This window comes from Apodemus sylvaticus, chromosome 10, assembly GCF_947179515.1.
Source record: "Apodemus sylvaticus chromosome 10, mApoSyl1.1, whole genome shotgun sequence".
NCBI lineage: Eukaryota > Metazoa > Chordata > Mammalia > Rodentia > Muridae > Apodemus > Apodemus sylvaticus.
The window spans coordinates 2,052,087-2,074,876 of record NC_067481.1 but is presented as its reverse complement, the minus strand read 5'-3'; the positions used below and the strand labels follow the sequence as shown (position 1 = coordinate 2,074,876).

General features: G+C 44.7%; 1 protein-coding gene across 2 annotated transcripts in view; it reads right to left on the bottom strand.

The window, feature by feature from the left end:
* Nploc4 (NPL4 homolog, ubiquitin recognition factor) overlaps positions 1–22,790 on the bottom strand; it is a 59,263-nt gene that overhangs the window by 28,834 nt on the left and 7,639 nt on the right. Inside the window, exons 3-9 of one of the 2 annotated variants that reach the window (XM_052197599.1) lie at positions 21,262–21,374; positions 12,133–12,309; positions 9,735–9,783; positions 8,854–8,948; positions 6,643–6,766; positions 4,261–4,440; positions 1,709–1,795 (exon numbers count right to left, since the gene is read on the bottom strand). In XM_052197599.1, the coding sequence (XP_052053559.1) occupies positions 1,709–1,795; positions 4,261–4,440; positions 6,643–6,766; positions 8,854–8,948; positions 9,735–9,783; positions 12,133–12,309; positions 21,262–21,374 (825 nt within the window). The remainder of the gene's footprint in view (positions 1–1,708; positions 1,796–4,260; positions 4,441–6,642; positions 6,767–8,853; positions 8,949–9,734; positions 9,784–12,132; positions 12,310–21,261; positions 21,375–22,790) is intronic. The other variant, XM_052197600.1, reaches the window with a different exon arrangement.

Here is a 22,790-nt window from a genome sequence, read left to right as displayed (position 1 = left end):
GGACGAGGCAAGGTGTTTATGCTCCCAAAGGAAGATAGACAAGAAGCAAGCAGTATGGGTCCTGTGGCAGGTCTCCACAGGAAGAGACAGTGTCCCTGGAGAGAGAGGCCTAAGATGAAAGGAGGGGTACAACAGAGGTCTCAGCTTGCCACTGATGAGGGTCCGACCTCCCTAAAGGCCAACCCTACAGTCCAGGTGCTGTGCGGCCCCTGCATGTCCTACAGTGACGGCCTGCATGCTCTATCGTCTCTGTCACCTTGGACTCCAGTGTCAGGAGACAGTGAGAGGCTGTCATACTGGAGCTGGAGGACATGCAAAATAGCCACCACTTCCACTTCCACCCTTGGGAAAACTGACAGGTCACCACTCTCTCGGCAAGGTGGAGACTGAGACTCAGCTCATCAAAGCACCGTCTACACCAAGTCTGATACACTACGGGTCACTACTGCTATAGCAATGCAGAGATGAGCAGAAACCAAAAGGGATGGAAACACAGACAGCAAGCACAAAGGACCCGTTCACAGCACAGTGCAGGGAGTGGTGCGGGGAGGGTGAGCGAGAGATGAGGGTTTTGAGACTGTAACTTACACAGCTTCAGACTTTACATAGTCACGATGTTACGAAACATAAATCCGCAACACATGGGTCTAAACACTGGGCCACTTTTTCTCCTAAACAAAACTCCCAGCATTTGCACTAAAGTAAAATCAACACTGAGATGCTGGCTCCAGAACCTGTAGGGTATTTCTGCCTCAACAAGGTAAAAGCATGCTGTCACTTTTCCAGTCATGTTTCTAGTCTTCCTGCCCACCTATATACAGAGAGGTGGAGTAAGCCACACAGATCATTCCTCTCTGCCTAAATAAAGGACAAAACTTTCACAGCTATCAGTACTGAACTTCTACAATGTGTTCAAATTCATGGTTCAGTGAGCCTGTAAAACCTAACAAGGCAAGGACAGAGCTTCCTCTGCAGTCCTCACAGCAGGAGGCTGAGGCAGGAGGATGTAAGTTTAGACCACTGTGAGCTACAAAAGGACATGTCTTAAAACAAAACTACAGTTTCCCATTCATAGGACACTTGTCCAGGGTGTGAACAAACCACAGCACAGCACTGAAGGACTCACCCCCTCTGCTAACTGTCCCAGAGACCCAGGCAACTGCAGGGTCAGAGACCTCCATTACACACAGGAAGCCCAATGCTGATGCAAGAAGGACACTAGCACCAAGTAACACGAGCCACATGAACAGCAAACTCTCTGACAGAGTGCAATGTGGCAGCTGTCTTTAGGAACTATGGCTATCAAGGCGAAAAGCTGTGTCTTCATAGCTTATCCTGGGTCTTTATACATAAGTCTTGCTCTACGTATCAGGCTAGCCTTGAACTCTTGATCATCCTGCCTCAGCCAGTAGAGTGTAGGTGGAGAGGGGCAATGACAGGGTTGGTACGTATGTACTGACTATGTGTCTAACTCTCAGCTTTGTATTTATACTTGAGAAGATGTTCTCACCTCACTCCAAGTCAGGGGACCATCAGAGCTACTAGCACCAACGGATACAACTGAGGCTCCAAAGGGGCTGAGCCCACACTTGCTCTTGTCAGTTAAGGGTTTGGTCCCAGAGCAGACTTAACCACTCCATCTGTTTGGATTTTCCCAGCATGGAGCCCAAGTTTCCCTAAAGACCACCCAGCTTATAGAGCCTCGTACCTTCCTCAGGCCAAGCTTGGCAGCAATCTCGTCAACCACCTCAGCTTTCGGATCTTCCAGAAGCTCCAGGCTGTTCTGTGTACCAATCTGCGTGGAACCACAGATAGAAAACAATTACAAGAGTGATCTACCCACTAGTTTCAACACTGCTCGAGCTATCTACAGTTACAAACATAACTGGGCCAGAAGGCAAGCTGCCTCGGCTGTGCGCCTAAAAGGTGCCTCTCCCGGGGAATGGAGCTGCTTTCAGAACTTCCATGACTAGGTGATTCTGCTCTAGAGAGCTTGGCTAGCAGGCAGACCGAGGCTGCAAGATAGCAGCATACAGTCCAAAACACTTGGCTGCGTTATGATATGCTGCTGTAACGACAGCACTTGGGTCTACAGCCAAGACCCGGAACCAAAGGAATAATCTAACAAAAGAACATGAACAGACACCTCAAACTGTAACCTGCTCACTAAAACGTGGAGAATTCAGCTAGGCGCTGGCTCTGGCTAATGCATGTCCAACTTAAACTGCTAACAGGCTGGCCTGATGGCTCAATAGACAGTCCTCTTAACTTCTGAGCCATCTCTCCATCCCTATCCCCAGAACTCTTATGGTAAAAAGAAATTACTGACTGCCTCCAGCTGTATTCTGATCTCCACTGTGTATATACAAATAAATAAATGAAAAAAAAAATTAGAGGTAATAGGAACCCACTTCCTGAAGTGTACAGAGCTTACTAAAATCTTTACTCCCCACTTAAATGTAGTCCAATATCATGAATAAGTATCACTCTAAGCCAAAATAGCAGTCACAGAACTAAAAATCTGGGGTCCCAGACTGAGAGAATACAGCCTTGTAAATTATTAAAATTATAACAAAATAGCAATGGACTTTATGTTTGCTGGATTCACCAGGCAGAAAACACTAATCCTTTGAGAACACAGGTCATATACCAAGCTTGGGGACAAATATAAAATACCAGCCCAGTAACAGAGCTGACTTGGAATGGGTACACGGTTTAAGAGGTCAAGGATTTCTGCCTCTGGGACCCCCAACATGGGAACATCAATACAACAATAGCAGTCGGAACACCACAGATTTCTTTTCTTCCCACTAAAATATGGGTATGTATAGATTTTTGGTTTTGGGGGGTAGGAGGATTTTTTAGGACAGCCTGTTGCTATGTGACTATGTCTGGCCTCAACGTCACTGTGCAGACTAAGCTGGCCTGAGAACTACAGTGGCCCCTGCCTCTGTCTCCTCAGTGCAAGGATCACTAGTGCTGGATGCGACAGCCAGCCTTTTTTTAGACAGTGCCTCAGTTTTTAATTTGGACTGGACTCAGATTCACTCTGACTGGCCTCCCAGGCACTTAGATGTAGGCACTGAGCATCCACCTTGGGATTCATCTATACTTTAATGTGACTGCCACGCCCATGGTAGAGACCTTCAAAGCTGAGCCGAGGCTGTGCTGACAAAGCAGCACTTCCCTCAGGGAGCACACCATAGTCGAAGGTCAGCATGGGGGGTTCTCTGTAGGGTCTCAGTTACCACCGACCATTTCTTTGTAAACAAAGCAACAGGAAAAACTTTACAGTCTCACACATCCCAATACAAATCCAAAATGTCAAAGTGGGGTGCCACACACAGAGAATGCTTGTGACAAAAGGCAGGGAAGACATACACTTCTGCAGAGCCACACACTCTACTCCTGTCATGCCTGCAGACCCTGAAACGAGCCCCAGAGTCACAGGGGGCCCAGGGTCAGATGACCTAAGAAGCTAGCAGAGTGAGAGGTGCACAGTGACCTCCAGAATACTGAAGTGAGACTTGCCCACAAGTCTGATGCCCTGAGCCTGATCCCTGGAACCCATCTTGTGGAAAGAGAGCTGCGGCCAGCGAGTTTCCTCTGACCTCTACTCATGCACAGTGGCATGCACAGACACACACATATAGACCTAGATACACAAATACATTAAAAGGCTGGTTTCTGTCCTTATGTATCTATTTCCTTTTGGAAGTCAGACTTTTTTTTTTTCATTGAAGGTCTCATATATGCTAGACTGGCCTCCAACTTGCAAGTAGCTAAGGAATATCTTAAAGTTCTTTTTTGTAGTTGTTGTTTTTTGGGTTATTTTTGAGAACAGGTTTTTATGTATAGCCCTGGTTGTCCTGGAACTAGCTCTATAGAGCAGGTTAGCCTCAAATTCACAGAGATCCCTGCTTCTGCCTCCTGAGTGCTGGGAGAAAAAAGGTAGGCACTCGATCCTCCTGCCTTCACCTCTCCCATGCTGGGATTACAGGTATACGCCACCACATACATTATAAAGTGGAAGGAACTGAACCCTAAGCTTTGTGAGTGCCAGGCAAGGCTGAAGGCTGTGAGCCTATTCTCCAATAATTTTGGAAATAACTATCACATATATGTGTGTAATGTGTACATGCCCAATACAGCAAGCGACAGAAAAACTGTGGGAAAAAACAAAGGGAGAAACAATGGGAAAGGCACTAGCACCTTACAGACAGCCCAGACCTTCTGATACCCAAGCCCCGCACTCTGTACCTGAGGAGGCTCATAAATCGCAGCCACTTCAGCCCTGATGCCGAGAGGAATGTCTTTGTGCTCTGTGTACCGTCCATATAAGTACCCGAAATGTTGGTTTCCTGTCTTTCTCCAGAAGTCCAGGAAGCGGTCAGCAACCGTGTGATTCTCAAACATGATGTTGTCCACATGTCTGTATTTCTGTAGTTAACAAAGGTTAACAAAAGCTTAAATGAAAACACCCCATCAGAAACAATGTTGTCTTTCAAGAACCAATCTAGTGAAAACATTATCTAGTTGTTTTTTAATTTCCTTAGCTTTGGTTCATGTGTAGGAGTGTTCTGCTTGTGTACACATCTGTACTCCTCCTGCATGCACGGTTAAGAGCACTGACCCACACCCAGGACCGTTTTGTTTTTATTTTAGCTTGGACCCAGCCCTAGTTCTCAGCGACACAAGCTCAGAGGTGTAATCCACACCTTGCCAGTGGTTGGTCACTAACTTGCCTTGCATGTGCACTAGAGTTTAAGGCCCTGAAGCAAACAACAAACAAAAGCAAACTTAAGGACCCTACTCTGGCCAGGCACCACCGGTGACCCAGACAGCTCTAACCCAGCACTCAGGAGGCTGGTGCTGAAAGAACAGAAAATACAGCCTAACTCCAGCCTTCTAAGGAGCCCCAAACACTGCACATTCCAGAGCCTGCCCTTTGTTCAGAGCTAGGCAAAAAGGCCTTGAATAGGTGATCCTGGCCCCACAAGGGAGTGATTTGGGTGTTGCTTTCCGGGGCATGGGGTGCTGGGGCACCCTTGGTTTTGGGGGGTCTTACAGTGCAGAATGGAGAGTGTGTTGAGTTTGATGCCTACCTGGAAACTGTTAGAGACTGCCTCTAAACATGGGAGGGAGGGAGGGAAGGATGGAAGGAGGGAAGGAGGGAGGAGGGAAAACAGGCAAACTGCTCTGTTCTTAGAGATGGGTGGGGGACAGGGAAAGGAGAATTTCATCAATCAATAAACTGGACTTAACCTCACTGTTTTTACCTAACATGGAGGATTCCAAACTGAAAAGTAGCTTTCCAATAAGAATGAAGTAATTAAGGAAGATTAAGATTCCAAAGACTTGGAGCTGTACAAATGTCTCAGCAGTTAAGAACACAGACTGCTCTTTCAGAGGACCCAGGTTCAATTCCCAGCGACCACATGGCAGCTCACAACTGTCTGTAACTCCAAGATCTGATACCCTCACACAGACACGAATGAAGACAAAACACTAGTGCACATAAAATAAAAATTAATGAATTATTTTTAAAAAAGGTAAGACTCTCAATCACAATCTAAGAAGTTAGACACTGCTGGCAGAGCCAGGAGGAAGAAGACACAGTTCTCGTCAGCTACAGGGACAGGCAGGACCAGCGCATCTCAGCCAGGCTCTTCTGAACCTGAGAGATCTCTCACGCTTACAGGTAAAGTCACAAGCCCTAAGCACTTAAGAATCTCCTAGAAAAAAAAAAAAAGAATCTCCTAGAAAACCCCAAGTTTCAGAATAAACAACAACAAAATAACTAAAGTACATTCAGAAGGGGAAGTCTGAGGAGACGGCTCAATGGTTTCTCTATTAGAACACCAGAGGCTCAGTTCACAGCACTCACTGGCCTATAACTGCTGATAATAATTGCAGTTCTGGGGCTTCCAACATCTTTCTGGCCATGTGCATAGCAGGTGAGATACACATACATGTAAAATAAAAATATTTAAAATTGTTTTTAAAAGAAAAATCTATCCTCTGCACTAGCCAACCAAATGGAACCTAAACTCGGGCCCCACACCTGCAAGCACCAGAAACTTATGTTTCACTTACTGCCACGATTATGTCTAAAAACACCAGAGGAACTAGAGAGATGGCTCAGCAGTTGGGGGGAGCACTTGCTGCTGGTGACACAAGCCTTTAATCGCAGCACTTGGGAGGCAGAAGCAGTCCCAGGCCAGCCTCTAGGACAATGTTCAGATAGCCAGAGCTACAGATAAACCCTATCTCTCTCTCTCTCTCTCTCTCTCTCTCTCTCTCTCTCTCTCTCTCTCTCTCTCTCTCTCTCTCTCTCTCTCTTTTATTTTTGGTTGTTTGAGACAGGGTTTCTCTGTATATCCCTGGCTGTCCTGGAACTCACTCTGTAGACCAGGTTGGCCTCGAACTCAGAAATCCGCCTGCCTCTGCCTCCCAAGTGCTGGGATTACAGGCATGCGCCACCACGCCCGGCTGATAAACCCTATCTCAAAAAACAAAATAAAAAAATAACTACAAATATAACTTGAATGAATGAATGAATAACAGACTAGAGAATTTGTCACAAAGTAAGTGTCCACTTGTTAGGCATGAAAACCAATCTTAGGGACACAGGCTGCTTACCTGTCTGTTCAGAGTGATGGCACTAGGCTGGCATTTGGTGCAGATACCGTTTGGCCAAGGGAGGTGTCCCTCACATCCGGACTTAATCTTGCAGCTGATGTTTTCCAGGGCAACAAACTTCCCCCTGAGGGAAAACAAGACCGAGTTAAATGTAACAACAGAGTCAGGCAGCAGACCAGGGTGTGAGAGCCAACTCGCATCCACTGAATGTGCTTCTCAGGGGTGAGAACACAAGGCAAGGCACTATCGCCAGTGAAGCAGAAGCTCGGAGCTCCCCACTTTCTACAGTGTCTTGTAGAGGGAGGGGCAGAGAGCTCTTTCCCACACTCACGAGGTTCTCAAGAGCACTGCTGAAAAACCATTATCTAGCTTGTGCCACCAAGAGAAAGTAGTGTGCGAGTGAATAATGACATTATCCACCCAGGATCCACATCTGTATAACACGCCTAGTCTTAGAAAAAGCTGATTAGGATACAGACAGTTACACAGTCGTTCTGTCTATAAAGTAAAAAGCATCATCTTAGATTATCCATGAGTTAGTGTACCAGGCCTACAACTGACCTATAGTAATTCTGTGTAAGTAATATCCGTTTTCTCAATTACAGAATGGTCCATTCTACTTTCTTCCTTGATAATAGTTGTTTTATTTATTTAGTGTGCTTGTGTATATGTGTGTGCATTCACATGCAGAGGTCAGAGAGCAACTTGCAACAGTTGTTTCTTTCCTTCCTTCCACCATGTGAGTTCTAGCCAGGGATTGGACTTAGCTCATCAGGCTTAGCAGCAAGTACCTTATCTAATGGAATCATTCCACCAACCTCCATTCTCTTTGCCTGTCCCCCAGCTTCATTCAGAAATAACTGACCATGGGGGCTAGAGAGATGGCTCAGCAGTTAAGAGCACTGACTGCTCTTCCAAAGGTCCTGAGTTCAACTCCCAGCACCCACATGGTGGCTTACAACCATCCGTAAAGAGATCTGATGCCCTCATCTGGTGTCTGAAGACAGCTACAGTGTACTAAATAAAATAAAATCTTTTTTTTAAAAAAAGGGGAAAGAAATAATTGACCATAAAAAGTATACATATTTAACTTATACCATGTGACATTTTTATAAACAAAAATGTTATGTTTTTGTTGTTGATGATGATTCAAAATACTTAGATGCTTGTGAATGGCTAGCTTGAGATGAGTTAAGACCACCTTGCCTTAGCCAGTGGTGGTAGCCCACTCCTTTCCTTAATCATAGCACTAGGGAGGTGGAGGCAGGCAGATCTCTGAGTTTGAGCCCAGTATGGTCTACTAAGTGAGTTCAAAGACAGCCTGGACTACACAGAGAAATTCTAGCTCAAAGAAAGAAACAAACAGCCGGGCGGGGTGGCACATGCCTGTAATCCCAGCACTTGGGAGGCAGAGGCAGGCGGATTTCTGAGTTCGAGGCCAGCCTGGTCTACAGAATGAGTTCCAGGACAGCCAGGGCTATGCAGAGAAACCCTGTCTCGGAAAAAAAACAAAAAAACAAAACAACAACAACAAAAAAAAAAAAAATCCAAAAAACCAAAAATAAATAAATAAATAAAAAGAAAGAAACAAACAAATAAAAAGTCATTTTAGATGCTGGCAGGTTGTCTGAGAAAAGCTACAATCAGGCAATCATTTTTAACCAAACAAACAAACAAAACACCACCACCACCACCACCACCACCACCACCAACAACAACAACAACAACAACAACAAAAACCAGAACAAAACAAAACAAAAAAAACCCTGGTGACTTATCAGCAAGGGCTGTCTTAAGAAAATCAAACAATTCCTGACTTAGTTCACCTTTTTGGCCACTGCCACCACCAGCACTCAGGGAAAGAGGAAGCGCTTAAGCTGCTCTGCCTGGCCAAGTCTGCTCACTAGAGCCCCTACGAAGGTGGTAAAGCTGACACACTGGGAGAGCCCTGGGGAGCAGGGGAGCTGGGATGCTCATGGAGTAGCTGTCTTTGCAACAGCTGTACATCTTGTCTACCTCCCTGAGCACTGTGGTGACAGCAGGACATGCACCAGGTTCTCCCTGCCTCTAGACTAGGCAACACTCTACTATTTCCTCACTGCACTGCTTCACTTTTCCATTCCCACGCCCCGTGACAATAAACTATAATCGTCAGACTTGCGTGAAGAGTCTGCTCGAAGAGTCTGTGTGCCGGGCCACGGGAACACTTACTTGTCAGCCCCTCCAGTCAGCTTCCGGATGTAGGCATGGAAGGACATGTGCTTCACAGGAGGCTCCAAGTGGTTCAGATAGTCCTCATCAAATGGCTGCCAAACCACACACAGAAAAGGGATGGTCACAATTCTGCAGCATTCGGGAGACTTCTGAACCTTGTGTGTGTGTGTGTGTGGGGGGGGGGGGGATCAGACCAGAAGGCAGAGACACAGGGAGGCTAAGGAGTCTTCTCTAGCTCAAGGTTCGACTCAAGGGGGTGTGTACTAGTCACATTTCTTAGAGATAAAATGAACTCATGTTAAACACAAAAGCCCTAAGGAGATTTTGCAAAGTCACAAAATGCCTGTGGATATAGCTTAGGGAGAGAGCTTGCACCTCAGAGGTAGTTCTCATTCTCTCTCTCTCTCTCTCTCTCTCTCTCTCTCTCACACACACACACACACACTCACACACACACACACACACACGAGAGAGAGAGAGAGAGAGAGAGAGAGAGAGAGAGAGAGAGAGAGAGAGACAGACAAAGAGAGAACAGATAGATCAGCAGGAGACCTAAGATTCAGACACAGTAAATCAAAAACATCACAAGCAGGAATGGAGAGGCCCAGCTACGTGTCAGAGAAGAATTATCTGTAAGTACCCCTCCCCATCATCACAGCAAAACAAATGCCTCAGCAACTCACAATCCCCCTAAAAGGTCACTCCCATAAATACGTCTCAGATTCTTTGTGCCATTTGTCCGACTGGGAATAAAAGGCCCAAGACAATAGAGAAAATCTTTAAAAGCCAAACCCAAGTTTAGGACAAGAAAATGCTTAGACAGCTCTTCAGCAGCAGCCAAGCACACTGCTGAGCCAAAGCCTCCTCTGCAGACTCACCTCCAGTGGGACACAGTGCACACACTTGCCCAAGGGACCATGGCGGCATCTGGAGAATGCGTGGGGTAGAAGAAAAGCACAGGGCAGAGGTTACTTTCTGTTGCTACTTCCCAATATTTGTGATACTTAAAATGTACATCACATTTCAGCAAAGTGCTTCTCTACAAAATAAGAATTTCTGTTGGTGGTACACAAACAAATGTTTCCACTATAAGTTATTTATTCTGGTACGTACCAGAAAAAAACTACAGGATGGATCACCTAAACCAGTAAACACAGCATTCAGTAGGCAGAGGCAGGAAGACTGGAGCCAAGTTCAAGACCAGACTGGCTGACAGGGCTACACAAGGGGAGCCTGTCGAGGGGGAAGGAGAAATGAAGAAAAAGGAAAGTGAAAACCCTAACCAACACATCAAACCCATGGCTTCATCAATGTTAACTACTTCACAGGACACCAACTAAAAAATAAACAACACATGAGGTTGTATTCAATCTCCAGCATGAAAAATAACATGTTTAAAATGAAAATATTAGAAAAAGGCAGGGGGACCAGAGAGATAGCTCAGAGGTTAAGAAAGAACACTGACTAATCTTCCAGAATCGTGAGTTCAATTCTCAGCAACCACATGGTGGTTCACAACCATCTGTATTGATATCTGATGCCCTCTTCTGGTGTGTCTGAAGAGAGCAAGTATAATCACATACATAAATATTTAGAGAAAGAAAGAAAGAAAGGAAGGAAGGAAGGAAGGAAGGAAGGAAGGAAGGAAGGAAGGAAGAAAAGAAAAGAAAAGAAAAGAAAAGAAAAGAAAAGAAAAGAAAAGAAAAGAAAAGAAAAGAAAAGAAAAGAGAGAGGGGGAGGGAAGGAGAGAGGGAGGGAGGGAGGCAGGGAGGGAGGGAGAGAGGGAAGAAAAGAGAAAGGAAAGGAAAGGGAAAGGGAAAGGGAAAGGGAAAGGGAAAGGGAAAGGGAAAGGAAAAGGAAAAGGAAAAGGAAAAGAAAAAAGAAAAGAAGAGCTGTGCAGGGTTGACACAGGCCTTTGATCCCAGCACTGGGAAGGCAAAGGCAGTCGGATCTCTAAGTTTGAGGTCAGCCTGGTCTTCAGAGCAAGTTATAGGGTAGCCAGGCTGTACAGAGAAACTCTGTCTCAAACAAACAAAACAAAACAGAAAGGAAAAGACAGAAAGGACGAGCTTCCTCCATCACTTGGAGGTCCCAGGCTTCTCTCTGAAGAGCAGAATTAACATCTTTGTGAGCAGGCTGTGAAGGACCAAGAAAGCCCACTTTAATGAGTCCCTTGGAAGCAGCAGCAGCAGCAGGGGTCTTTGAACCTGCCGTCCTGCAGCTGAGTGGCACTGCTGGCATTCCTTCTGATGTAAGAGTTGCTGAAGCAGCATTTAGAGCCAGGATCCCAATGTCAGCACCTGACTGCAATTACACAATGATACACTTGAAAATAGAGAGACCTGCTGCAGAGACAGACAGCCTCCATGCACATAATTTCACATCTGAGTGTAGATCATCTTTCTAGCTGGTTTCTCTGTTTTACTTTTCAATTTTATTTTACATGTATGAGTGTTTTGCCTTTATGCATGCCTTTATATTATGTGCCTGGTGCAGAGAGGCCAGACAACTGCAAACCACCACATAGATCCTGAGAATCAAACCTGGATCCTCTGCAAGAACTGTAAGCACTCTCAGCTGCTGAGCCATCTCACCAATCCCTAACTGGTTTCTCTTTTAAAATTTGCAAAAAATTCTAAAATAAAGGAATGCACATTCACTGGCATGTTACATAACCTGGTACCAAGTGAATATCCAGAAGCGGATCTCGGGACCAGGGTCCAGGGATTCTACTGAAAGTCATACCATTGCTCCTAAGAGGTCAGAGTCAGCCCTTACACTTGTTAAAAAAAAAAAAATCAACTATCATCAGTCTTTTTTCCTACCTCTGTTGGAGGAGACATGCATCTCATGAGGCATCAAAATAGACCCTACCTGTCTCTAGACACCTTTTGAGTTTCTAGTATTCACATACACCTAAAACATTTTATATGGAATCTATTTTAAAGTTTTATCTACTAAAAAGTTGTATAACATGCAGTAAAATAATGTGATAATAGGAGGTCAGACTCAGATTTTTCACCTTTATCAAACACTTACTAACATGGAACATGTTTAATTTTTTTTTTTTTTTTTTTTTTTTTTATTTTGAGACAAGAGTCTCACGAGCTATCCAGATTTCACCATATAAACCAGGCTGACCTTGAACTTGCAACAGTCTTCCAGCTTTTGCCCCTAAGGGCTAAGATTACTAAAGCCACCAGCACACTCAGTTCTTAAATACTCGCTTTATGATCCATTAAAAGCTCCCCTGGCAGGGGCCCTATGAGCACTTACAGCTGTGGGTCTCGGCTCCTGTAAATCTTCCCATCCTGCTTGCTGAGGTATTGATCGATCTCATCTTCAACCACGTTAGGAGCACCAAAGGCCTTTAACCCTACTGAGGTCGATGTTTCCATCTCAGACGAGGGTCCAGCAAGGCTTGAGGGAAACAGGAACAACAAATCGCCATGCCTGTTCAAAGGATAACATGTCACAATGCCATACTCCCCCAAATCCAAACCACAACGTTTTGACAGCTTCAAAGGACAAATGCTACCATTTAAAGGCCTACAAAGAAAACAAGTTCCTGATTTTAAGACAACAGAAGTCTTTCTTTCCTGGCGTTATACATATCAGCGCATACCCTCTGAAATTTAACTTCTCTTACCAATATTCTAAAAGCTATGAAACACACGTAGCCATCTGACTGCATGTGTTAGCACAGCTTGTGCTCACCTGGGCTTCGAGGACAGTCCTCCTGCTCTTTCTCTGTATGGCTCCTTCTCTGCCTTTGGCCCTCTGGCCTGTGTCGAGCTCTCCATCCATAGCAATCTATCTAACCCACACACTCTCAGGCCTCCATCATCATCTATCATCCATATCTATCTAACCCACACACTCTCAGGCCCCCATCCATCTAGGTGGCCCCACATAAGTCCTAGACTGGATGAGGTGACACTGAGTCACAAGCATCCAGACACAGATGATGCAACCACTGATTTACAAGATATTTCACATCTCAGTCTGCTCATCTACAGGCCTCGACGAGCTGCCACAATCAGCAAGGTCCCAGCCTAACCCCAGCTGTCCTGTTGGTGGGTTTGGTTCCGTTGTTTTGTTTGTCAGGCTGAAGCAGGCAACAGAGAAGCCAACTGAAAGCCTGAAAGCCCGGCAGGCAGGCGGGCAGCTACAGGGTGGCTGTGGGCAGTCTCTGAAGTAGCAATCAGTATGGAAGAGCCCAGCCCACTGGTGGGAGTGCTACCCCCCGTCAGGTGTTTAAGAAAGCAGGCTGAGCAAGCCATGAGAATGAGCGTTCCTCCGTGGCCTCTACGTCACTACTGCACTGCTCTCCTGATGACTGCGACCCAGGATGTATAAGCCAAAGCAGCCTTTTCCTCCTCCCCAAGTTGCTTTTGGTAGTGGTGTTTTATCACAGCAATAAAAATTCTAACTAAGCCCGGCGGTGGTGCAGCACGCCTTTAATCCCAGCACTTGGGAGGCAGAGGCAGGTGGATTTCTCAGTTCGAGGCCAGCCTTGTCTACAGAGTGAGTTCCAGGACAGCCAGGGCTACACAGAGAAACCGTGTCTCGAAAAACAAAAATAAATTAATAAATATATTTTAAAAAAATAAATTAATTAAAAAAAAAAAACAAAAACAAAAAAACCCTCTACATCTCACTATGCAGCCTGGGCTGGCCTCAAACTCAAAATCCTTCTGCCTCTACTAACTGGGTGTTAGGATTACAGATGTGTGCTACCACATCTGGCTTAAAATCCCCCAGAGGCAGAGAGTCACCACACTACAGGGGTAATTCTGCTGGTTTCTGCCCCTGTGAAGAACATACCCTCAAACAGATGCCAACACTCTTTCACTCTGATAAGACAGATTCCCAGGCACAGCCTTCCTGCTCCCAGACTGAAGAAGAGGCCTGCTTTCCAAAAGAGCTGCCACAATTCTACTTGCTCTGCTCCAACTTGACATGACTTGTGGCTAAAGAACGTTTCCTCTCTGAAGCTATTCACAGAACCATTGTGGGTCATTCCTGACCAGAGGTGTCTCGTGGCACTAAATCAGCTCCAGCCTTTGAAGACAAGAGGTGACAGATCATTTGGCAAACTTTCAGCTGCTGTCAACAGGACACACAAGAAAGAAGCTGAAGGAACAACTGGTGCAGTGCTGAACAGCAAACCGAAGAAGAACAATGTCTGCAAGTACAAGCTCTGACAGACACGCAGCCTCCCAGGAGCAGGGCTGCAGCTCTCAGGAGCAGCTCTCGCCTCCTTATCCCCTATAATTCATAGGCAATAAAGCTGCCAGACTGTAACCAGAACCTCTGCTTCTAGCACTGGATTAAATATTTCTAAACATCCTCTAACTATAAAATACTTGGCTCAGACACTGGATCAATTTTAGCAAATACACTGTAAAAACACGGCTGAGCTCTAAAGGTAAAAATCTCCCAGGCCTTCCAAAGCTCACAGCAACATCACCAAGAATAGCAGAGGACACAGCTGTCCCTCGGCCACGGCCCGGATCAGGAACTCGAGGCTTAGAGATGGCAGTGTTCACTGGGCAACAAATGACTCTTTGAGCTTCCTGCCCACATCAGCCTCTGAGCCTGAAACTCCTACATAAACCAGAGAGTTAGCCAGACTTGATGGTTCACACCTGTGATCCCAGCATTTGGGAGGTGGAGGCAGAGGCAGGCAGATTTCTGAGTTTGAGGCCAGCCTGGTCTACAGAACAAGTTCCAGGACAGCCAGGGTTACAGAGAAACCCTGTCTCGAAAAACAAAAACAAAAACAAAAGAAAAAACCCAGATGACTCAAGGAAGTCAGAACACCTGAGAGAATCCAAGAACTCAGAATGGGAACCAAGAAGAAACTGAGTCTGCTTCCACCAGATGCCCTGCAGGGAAAAGTCACCTCCAATGTGGTAAGCACACAAAGCCAGATGTGGTAGCACACATCTGTAATCTTAACACCCAGTTAGTAGAGGCAGAAGGATTTTGAGTTTGAGGCCAGCCCAGGCTGCATAGTGAGATGTAGAGGGGGTTTTTTTTGTTTTTTTTTTTTAATTAATTTATTTTTTTAAAATATATTTATTAATTTATTTTTGTTTTTCGAGACACGGTTTCTCTGTGTAGCCCTGGCTGTCCTGGAACTCACTCTGTAGACAAGGCTGGCCTCGAACTGAGAAAAAAAGTCAGGCACAAACCTGGGCTGCATATGGGATCCGAAAGACTAAAAGCAGAAAAGACCGCAGCTCCACAGCGCCCCCTTGTGCTTACATGAGCAAAAGCCACTAAAACCAACTCAGCTCAAACAGATCCTCTTAGAAGCCACACTAACTCACACTTCTAAGCCCGATAAAAAACAAGTACAAGGGAAATAAATACACTTACACAAGCAAGACCTGACAGAGTAAGTGCTGAGAGAGAGAGAGGCAAGCCTATGACTCAAATGCTGGAATCACAGGACACAAACACAAATTCCAGAGAATGGGAGAGAACCCTTCCAGGAAAAAGCTAGGAACAGTTTGGCACTTTGAAGTGCTAGATATCAATAGCCCCTATGAAAGGGAATCAACTAATGCTTTGGTTAGGCCTAGTGGTTCAGCCTATAAAATAGCTACTCAGGAGACAGAAAGCAAGTCCAAAGCTAGCCTGGGCAACACAGAAAGACTGTCTCAAAATAAAGTTTACAAATGAGGAGAGACCTAGAGATACAGCTCAGTGGTAGAGCGCTTACCCACTGTTTATAACAATTCTACAAATTGATACCAGTACTGGAAAAAAAAATAGGATATTTGAAAGTCTAAGTAATACAGACACCTGTATCCTGAAGCAGGAGGATTCCAACTCAACAAATAAAACAATATGAGAAATGAAAAGAGATACCCTGTACTCCCAGGCAAGAGTGTAGCCCCAGCAGTCACCTGACCAATCAGGTCTCCACATTCAACATGGAAAGCTTGAGTCCAGAGCAAAGCAAGCAGTTGTGAACGCAACCTACAAGGTGGGAGGAAGGGAGGGTCTCAAACTCACAATCCTGCCTCAGTCTCTCAAGATCACTTGTGTCAGAGCACACAAGACAACAATGCCTCAATACACCGGCACCACAGGATTCACTACAAGTTTCATTTAATGAAAACGGAAGTGAAGGGTGCTAGCTCAGGTGAGACCAGGGTGGCTGGCTATCATATACTCCACCCCAGACTGGAGGAGAGACTGTGAATCCCTCGATTCACTGTGCTTACTTTCATTTATGTTTAAAATATCCAAAGATTGAAAAGTTTATCTCATTGGCAAGGTATAGTGGCGCACACCTTTAATTCCAGCACTTGGGAGGCAAAGGGTTGGTGGATCTCTGTGAATCTGAGACCAGCCTGGTCTATACAGTAAGGACAGCCAGGACTACATGGAGATCCCATCTCCAAATACACACACACACACATACACACATATGCATACACGCACACCCGCACACATACACACATATGTATATACACACATACATACACACATACACACACACATACACACACATATACAGACATACACACACATATACAGACATACACACACACATACACACATACACACACATATACAGACATATACACATATACATACACACACATACACACATACACACACATATACAGACATACACACACACATACACACACATATACAGACATACACACATATACATACACACACACATACAGACATACACACACACACGCACACACACACACACACACACACACACAAACAGCAAAGCTTATGTCATAGAAGGTGAGAATTGCATGGCTGACTCTGGGAAGAAAACTGGAGGCTGGTCAATGAGAACTAGCCTACAGTTAGTAAAGATTAGAAAAACCAGTATGTGTGAAGTCTGCTGTGCATGGGAAGGAGACCATACTAAGTCTGACGTTTTGTCCCTTGTCCATCTTAGGCACCATCTGCATCTTACCTGCTGAGATGAACAGTTTTGCTCCAATACGCGCTCCCATAATGTCTGCATTAGCACTCCAGAGGCAATGGAGCCAGTCACTGTGGACTGAAACTAAACCAAAATAATCTTTCCTCCCTCTGTTTTCTCAGGTATTTATTTTGTCACAGGAATGGAAGGGTGACCAACACAGCATACTCATACCAAAACACCACCACCTACATAAATCTGTACTTTTTTCAGGGTCTCACACATGTTAGGCACATGTTCACCCACCACTGAGCTGAATCCCCAACTCCAATAATTATATACAAATTTTATGTACCACATTTATTATTCTTAATATGTTCATATTTACTTGTTTTATTTTATGTGTGCGCATACCTGCATGGCACAATATGGGTGGAGGCCGGGAGATAGTTAGTGGGAGTCAGTTCTCTCCTCCATGCATGTCCAGAGACAGAACTCAGCTGTCCAGGCTTGCTGACATCATTTGTACTTGCTGAGCCATACATCACACAAGCCCTTATTTATTTATTTACTTGTTTGTTTATTTATTTATTTATTAAAGATGGGGTCTTACTATGTAACCAGGCTAGCCTGGCACTTGCAATATAGACCAAACTAGCCTTGATCTACCTGCCTCTGCTTCCTGAGTGCAGCATATACCACTAAACCTGGCCCACTTAAATTTGTTTTGAAGTATTTGTTACTACTACTACTACTGTTGTTCTGTTATCTGTACCTGTTCTTGGCTTATATGTGGGTGTTCTGACAAGCCACACTACATGAAACGTACGTCTCTTTTTAGTGGTGATATTGCTGGGGATGGAACCCAGGGTCTTACACATTCTAGGCACATGTTCTATGACGAAGCTAAATACATAAAAATATATATTTGTGTAGGTTAAAAACAGGGTATATAAAGGAATATGTTACCATGACATGGCCTAAATAAAAATATTTTAAAGTGAAAATATGAGCTGAGCCTAGTGCCTCACATCTAATTCCAGATCTCGAAAGGCTAAGGCAGGAGGATTACTATTATGTTCAAGGACACCAAAGGCTATCTAGGAAGATTCTGTCCCAAAAACAAAGAAGTGAAAATAAGTTTGTTAAAATAAAATCTACCAATAGAACACACATCAAGTACAAACTAACCATGCAAAACACTCAGGCAAATTCAAGAGAAAAAACTACAGAGCCCTAGGACACTGTGTTCCTGGAATTAAGGGGTGCTGAGAATAAACCAGAGAGAGAATCAGGCACTCGAGACAAGCACTCGGCTACTGAGTCACACTGTCAGTCATAAACAGATCTTAAAAGCAGCCAAAAGAAACAGGAAAAGCACAACACACACACACACACACACACAACCTAAAAAGGAATAACAGAAATAGATTTATATCATTATTGAGCAACAATAATGAAACTATAAGACAGAAGAGAAAGATCTACATAGAGTTTCAACAAAAAAATAAATACCATGCTTAAAAGCACAAGTAAAGGTGCTGGAGAGACAGTTCAGCGGTTAAGAGCACTGACTCCTCTTCTGAAGGTCCTGAGTTCAAATCCCAGCAACCACATGGTGGCTCACAACCATCTATAACAAGATTTGACGCCCTCTTCTGGAGTGTCTGAAGACAGCTACAGTGTACCTACATATAATAAAATAAAATAATAAAAAAATAAAAAACACAAGTAAAATAAAGTTTTAGTTACTTTCAATTCCAACGGTATCATGGTGTATTCTCTAGACACAGAGGCCATATGAGGACAGTAAGAAGGCAGCTTTCCAATAAACAAACAAACAAACAAACAAACAAACAAACAAACAGGCCGGGCGGTGGGGCATGCCTTTAATCCTAGCACTTGGGAGGCAGAGGCAGGCGGATTTCTGAGTTCGAGGCCAGCCTGGTCTACAGAGTGAGTTCCAGGACAGCCAGGGCTAACAGAGAATCCCTGTCTCTAAAAAATTTAAAAATAAATAAATAAATAAAAAAGCAGCTTTCCGTACGCCAATGAGAAATACTTCATACCTTGATGGCACTTGGATCTTGACCCTCTAAGACAGTAAGGAAATAAATTGCAAATGTCTAGGTAAATCTGTCATTAAAACATACAATCTAAACCCAGAGTAGCACAGGTTTTCAATCCTAGTACGAAGGAGGCAGGGTGAAAGTTCCAGGCCTGCCTGGATGATACAGAGAGTTCCAGGGCAAGTAGGATAACATAGTAAGACCCTGTCGCAAAATAACAACAAAAATGCCATCTAAAATAGCCTTGAGAGAGATGTTCCTGTTCTCTTATTGTTACTACAACAGCAACAAAGCGGTCCACATGGTTTATCTGAACACTGTTCTCTTGGTACTTGCTTTCTCTTTTCTTCTTTCAGAACAAGGCCCTGATCTGTAGCCCAGGATGACCTCAAATTTGCACTCATCCTGCCTCCACCAGTAAGTTCTGAGTATACCCAGTTAAATTCAATTTCTTTTCTTTATCTACTTATGAGAACAGTTTTTAAACACACTCGTAACCCCAGCACTTAGGAAGAAGGGAGCAGAACAGTAAGTTCAAGGCTAATTTAACTGGCAGGAAAACTCTGTCTCAAAACCAAACACACTAGACTTTGGCTTGGCAGCTGAGCACTTGCCCAGCATTGTGTGGACTTCAGTGCAATCCCTGCACCAACACCAACTGCAAAAGCCACAGACCAGGCTGGAAAGATGGCTTAGCAGCTGAAGCTCCTACTGCTCGTCTACAGGACCTGAGTTTAACTGCCAGCAACTTACATCAGACAGTCCACAACCACCTATAACATGCACATGGGCACATGCGCTTGCACACACAAACACACACATACACACACACACACACACAAGAAATTGTATCAAAAAAGCCACAGCCACCGTTTTAATGTTCACTGTATCTTAGCATACACAGGCTTCCTACATCCATGTGGAAAAGGTACTGTTACAAGGATGACAAGGCCCAGTGAGGTAAAGAAACTTCCCAAGACTCACAGGCAAGGAAGGAATGGCAGCATCAACTCAAGTTTCTGTAACACTCCTGAGAAATGACTTGATCGGGGAGCTGGTGAGACGGCTCAGAGGGTGAGGTACCTATTGAGAAGCCCAACAACCTGACTTCCATCCCCAGGGCCCAAAGGAGAGGATTAAATTCCCAAAGTTGTCCTGTGCCCTCTTCACTCGAGAGCATGCACATGTGTGCACATGAACACACACAAATAAAATGTAATACATTGTTGTTTGGAGACAGGGTCTCACTATGTAGCTCTGGCTGTCCTAGATCTCACTATGGAGACCAGACTGGGCTCAAACTCACAAATAACTGCCGGCCTCTGCCTCCCATGTGCTGAGATTAAAGGCGTGTGCTGGCTATACAAACTGTTTTTAAAGAATGGTTGATTTTCAAAATGCAAAAGCCCTTCTTCCGGGTTGAGGATGCAGCCCAGGGAACAGGGGTAACTACTCTGTTCAGGACTCAAGGTTTCAGTTGCGTACCAGCTTAGAGGCCAACCTCATCTACTGACCTACCAATACCTTACCCCAAAATAAATAACACACATCAAAGCCTCCTAAAGCTCAAAGAAATATGACTTCAGACACCCTGCTTGAAATGGTCACAATTAACAATAACAAAAGGCACAAACTAGTTACAGGGAGAGACAAACAAGTGCCAAGTCTTTGAACAAAGTGTATCATCAATCAATACATATATTGTTCCCTAAACATCCTAATCTATAAACGCAAACGTGAAACTGCCAGAATATCCTACTGTTCTGTCTAATAATCAAGCGTGCAGACAGATGCCTGCAGTCTGAACCATGCATGCAGGTAAAACACTCACACACATAAAATACACACATCTAAAACAAAGAGACTGCCGGTGCAGGTGCCCAGTTTATAGAAGGGTGAACAGGCTGGTCTATAAAGTCACAGCAAACATCTTCAACTCTGCAGTCTCCATCACTGGTTACAACCACTCTTCCTGCACTCACAAACTGCTGCATGACTGAGTCACAGGAACACCATAACCACAGGCAGCAAGCGAGTCGGGAGCTTTTGCCGAAGCCCCACTGATACACACAAGTGAAAATGGACCACCATCCCTCACCTGTCTTCTTATAAGCAGGGCTGATGTGATGGATCCCTTTCCCAAACAGCTGTGCTCTAAATCTTCCCCTCCAGACAAGACATTGGCCCTACTTCAGATATGGACCCAAGACTTTACACCATTCCAGAATTCCACAGTCAAACCTGCTCAACAGTAACTGCTGGCCTAGCATGACTGCTGCACACCAGCTACGTGACACAATCCCTGGATGTGAGCCGTGAACAGCCATGGTTAGCGTAGCACCAGAGGTAGGAGGGAACCCGCAGCTGCAGGCAGGGCACTGCAGCTAGCTCCTACTGCCTACCTTCCATCGGCTGGACACTTACTTGATTTTTAGCAAATGGAGGGATTTGCTAGATGATGCCGTTATCTCTCCAGTCTTGTTTCTATTGATGTAAACTGAGAAGCCGTTGTTTTGGAAGCCAAACTCCTTTGCAACCTACAAGCCCCAAACAACAGAAATGTAATGAAACATCCAAGCATTACATGCCACAGGCTGCCAAGACCACGGGAAAAACACCTGGTAACACTAGGAAATGCTCATCAGATGTCCGCATCCCTTGTCATTACACTTGAAAAAAACTGTATTGATCATACCAATGCCAATTCAAAAGTGGCCCACAGGAAGCCAAAGGTCCTGTATAAATAATAAAAATGCTGAAACTAGCCAGAGTCAAGGCCATTGTGATAAATTGCTACTTTTGAAACAATAGTGAAAACCCAATTCTAATCATAAACCTACCTACAGAGAGAAAATGGAGTGCAGAATGATGCTACCAATGGAGAAGCCAGGGGCAGCGAGAGAGTCTCAGGAGCTAGTACTTGCTGCCAAGCCCAATGACCAAACTTTGATCCTGGACCCACAGTAGGACAAGAGAATTGATCTTGCAAGTTGTCCTCTGACTTCCACGTGTGTGCCATGGCATGAATGTCACCTCTATCCACACCAACACTTAAATAAGTGTAAAATATTCTTAAATTTTCTTAAAATGAAATGTTAGCTGGGCACAGCAGCACACTCTTGTGATTTTAGAGCTGGGAAGATAGAAACAAGAGTATAGAGTTCAAGGCTAGTCTCGGCTGCACAGAAAGTTCTGGACTATATGCATGAGACCCTGATGACTTGACACAAAACAATCAAAGGGAAAAAGAAAAGAAAGGAGGAGAAAGGAAGGAAAAACAGGTAAGCAGGGAGGGAAGTAGATCATCAAATCTCTGGTGCTATGGGACATATTATTATTATATTATGGGACAACAGATACTAAACATCCTACATGCGGGGCTCTAGAGGTTCTAGGCTCTAAAAACCCAACAGTGAGACCTTAAAATGAATGGTCTTAAATGAGCCAATCACTAAGATTCTACAAGTTGGCATCGTCTTCTTTTCTGACTGGGGTAGAGGCAACTGTGACACATTCTGAGCTTTAAACTCAGAATGCAGCTAAGGCTGGCCTTGAACTCCTGATCCTCCCTACCTGCACTTCCCAAGTGCTGGTCTCTGAGTTATTATCTTTTTTTGGGGGGGGGGGGGTGTTTGCTTGTTTGTTTGTTTGAGACAGGGTTTCTCTGTGTAGCCCTGGCTGTCCTGGAACTCAGTCTGTAGACCAGGCTGGCCTCAAACTCAGAAATCCGCCTGCCTCTGCCTCTCTGTGTAATTTGCTGGGATTACAGGCATGTGCCACCACTGCCTGGCGAGTTATTTTCAACATAAACAATCTTACTACACATGCCAATGTTAATTTACTTACAGAGCATAAAGCCATATTAAAAAAAAGGCTATGCCGGGCAGTGGTGGCGCACGCCTGTAATCTCAGTACTCTGGGAGGCAGAGGCAGGCGGATTTCTGAGTTTGAGG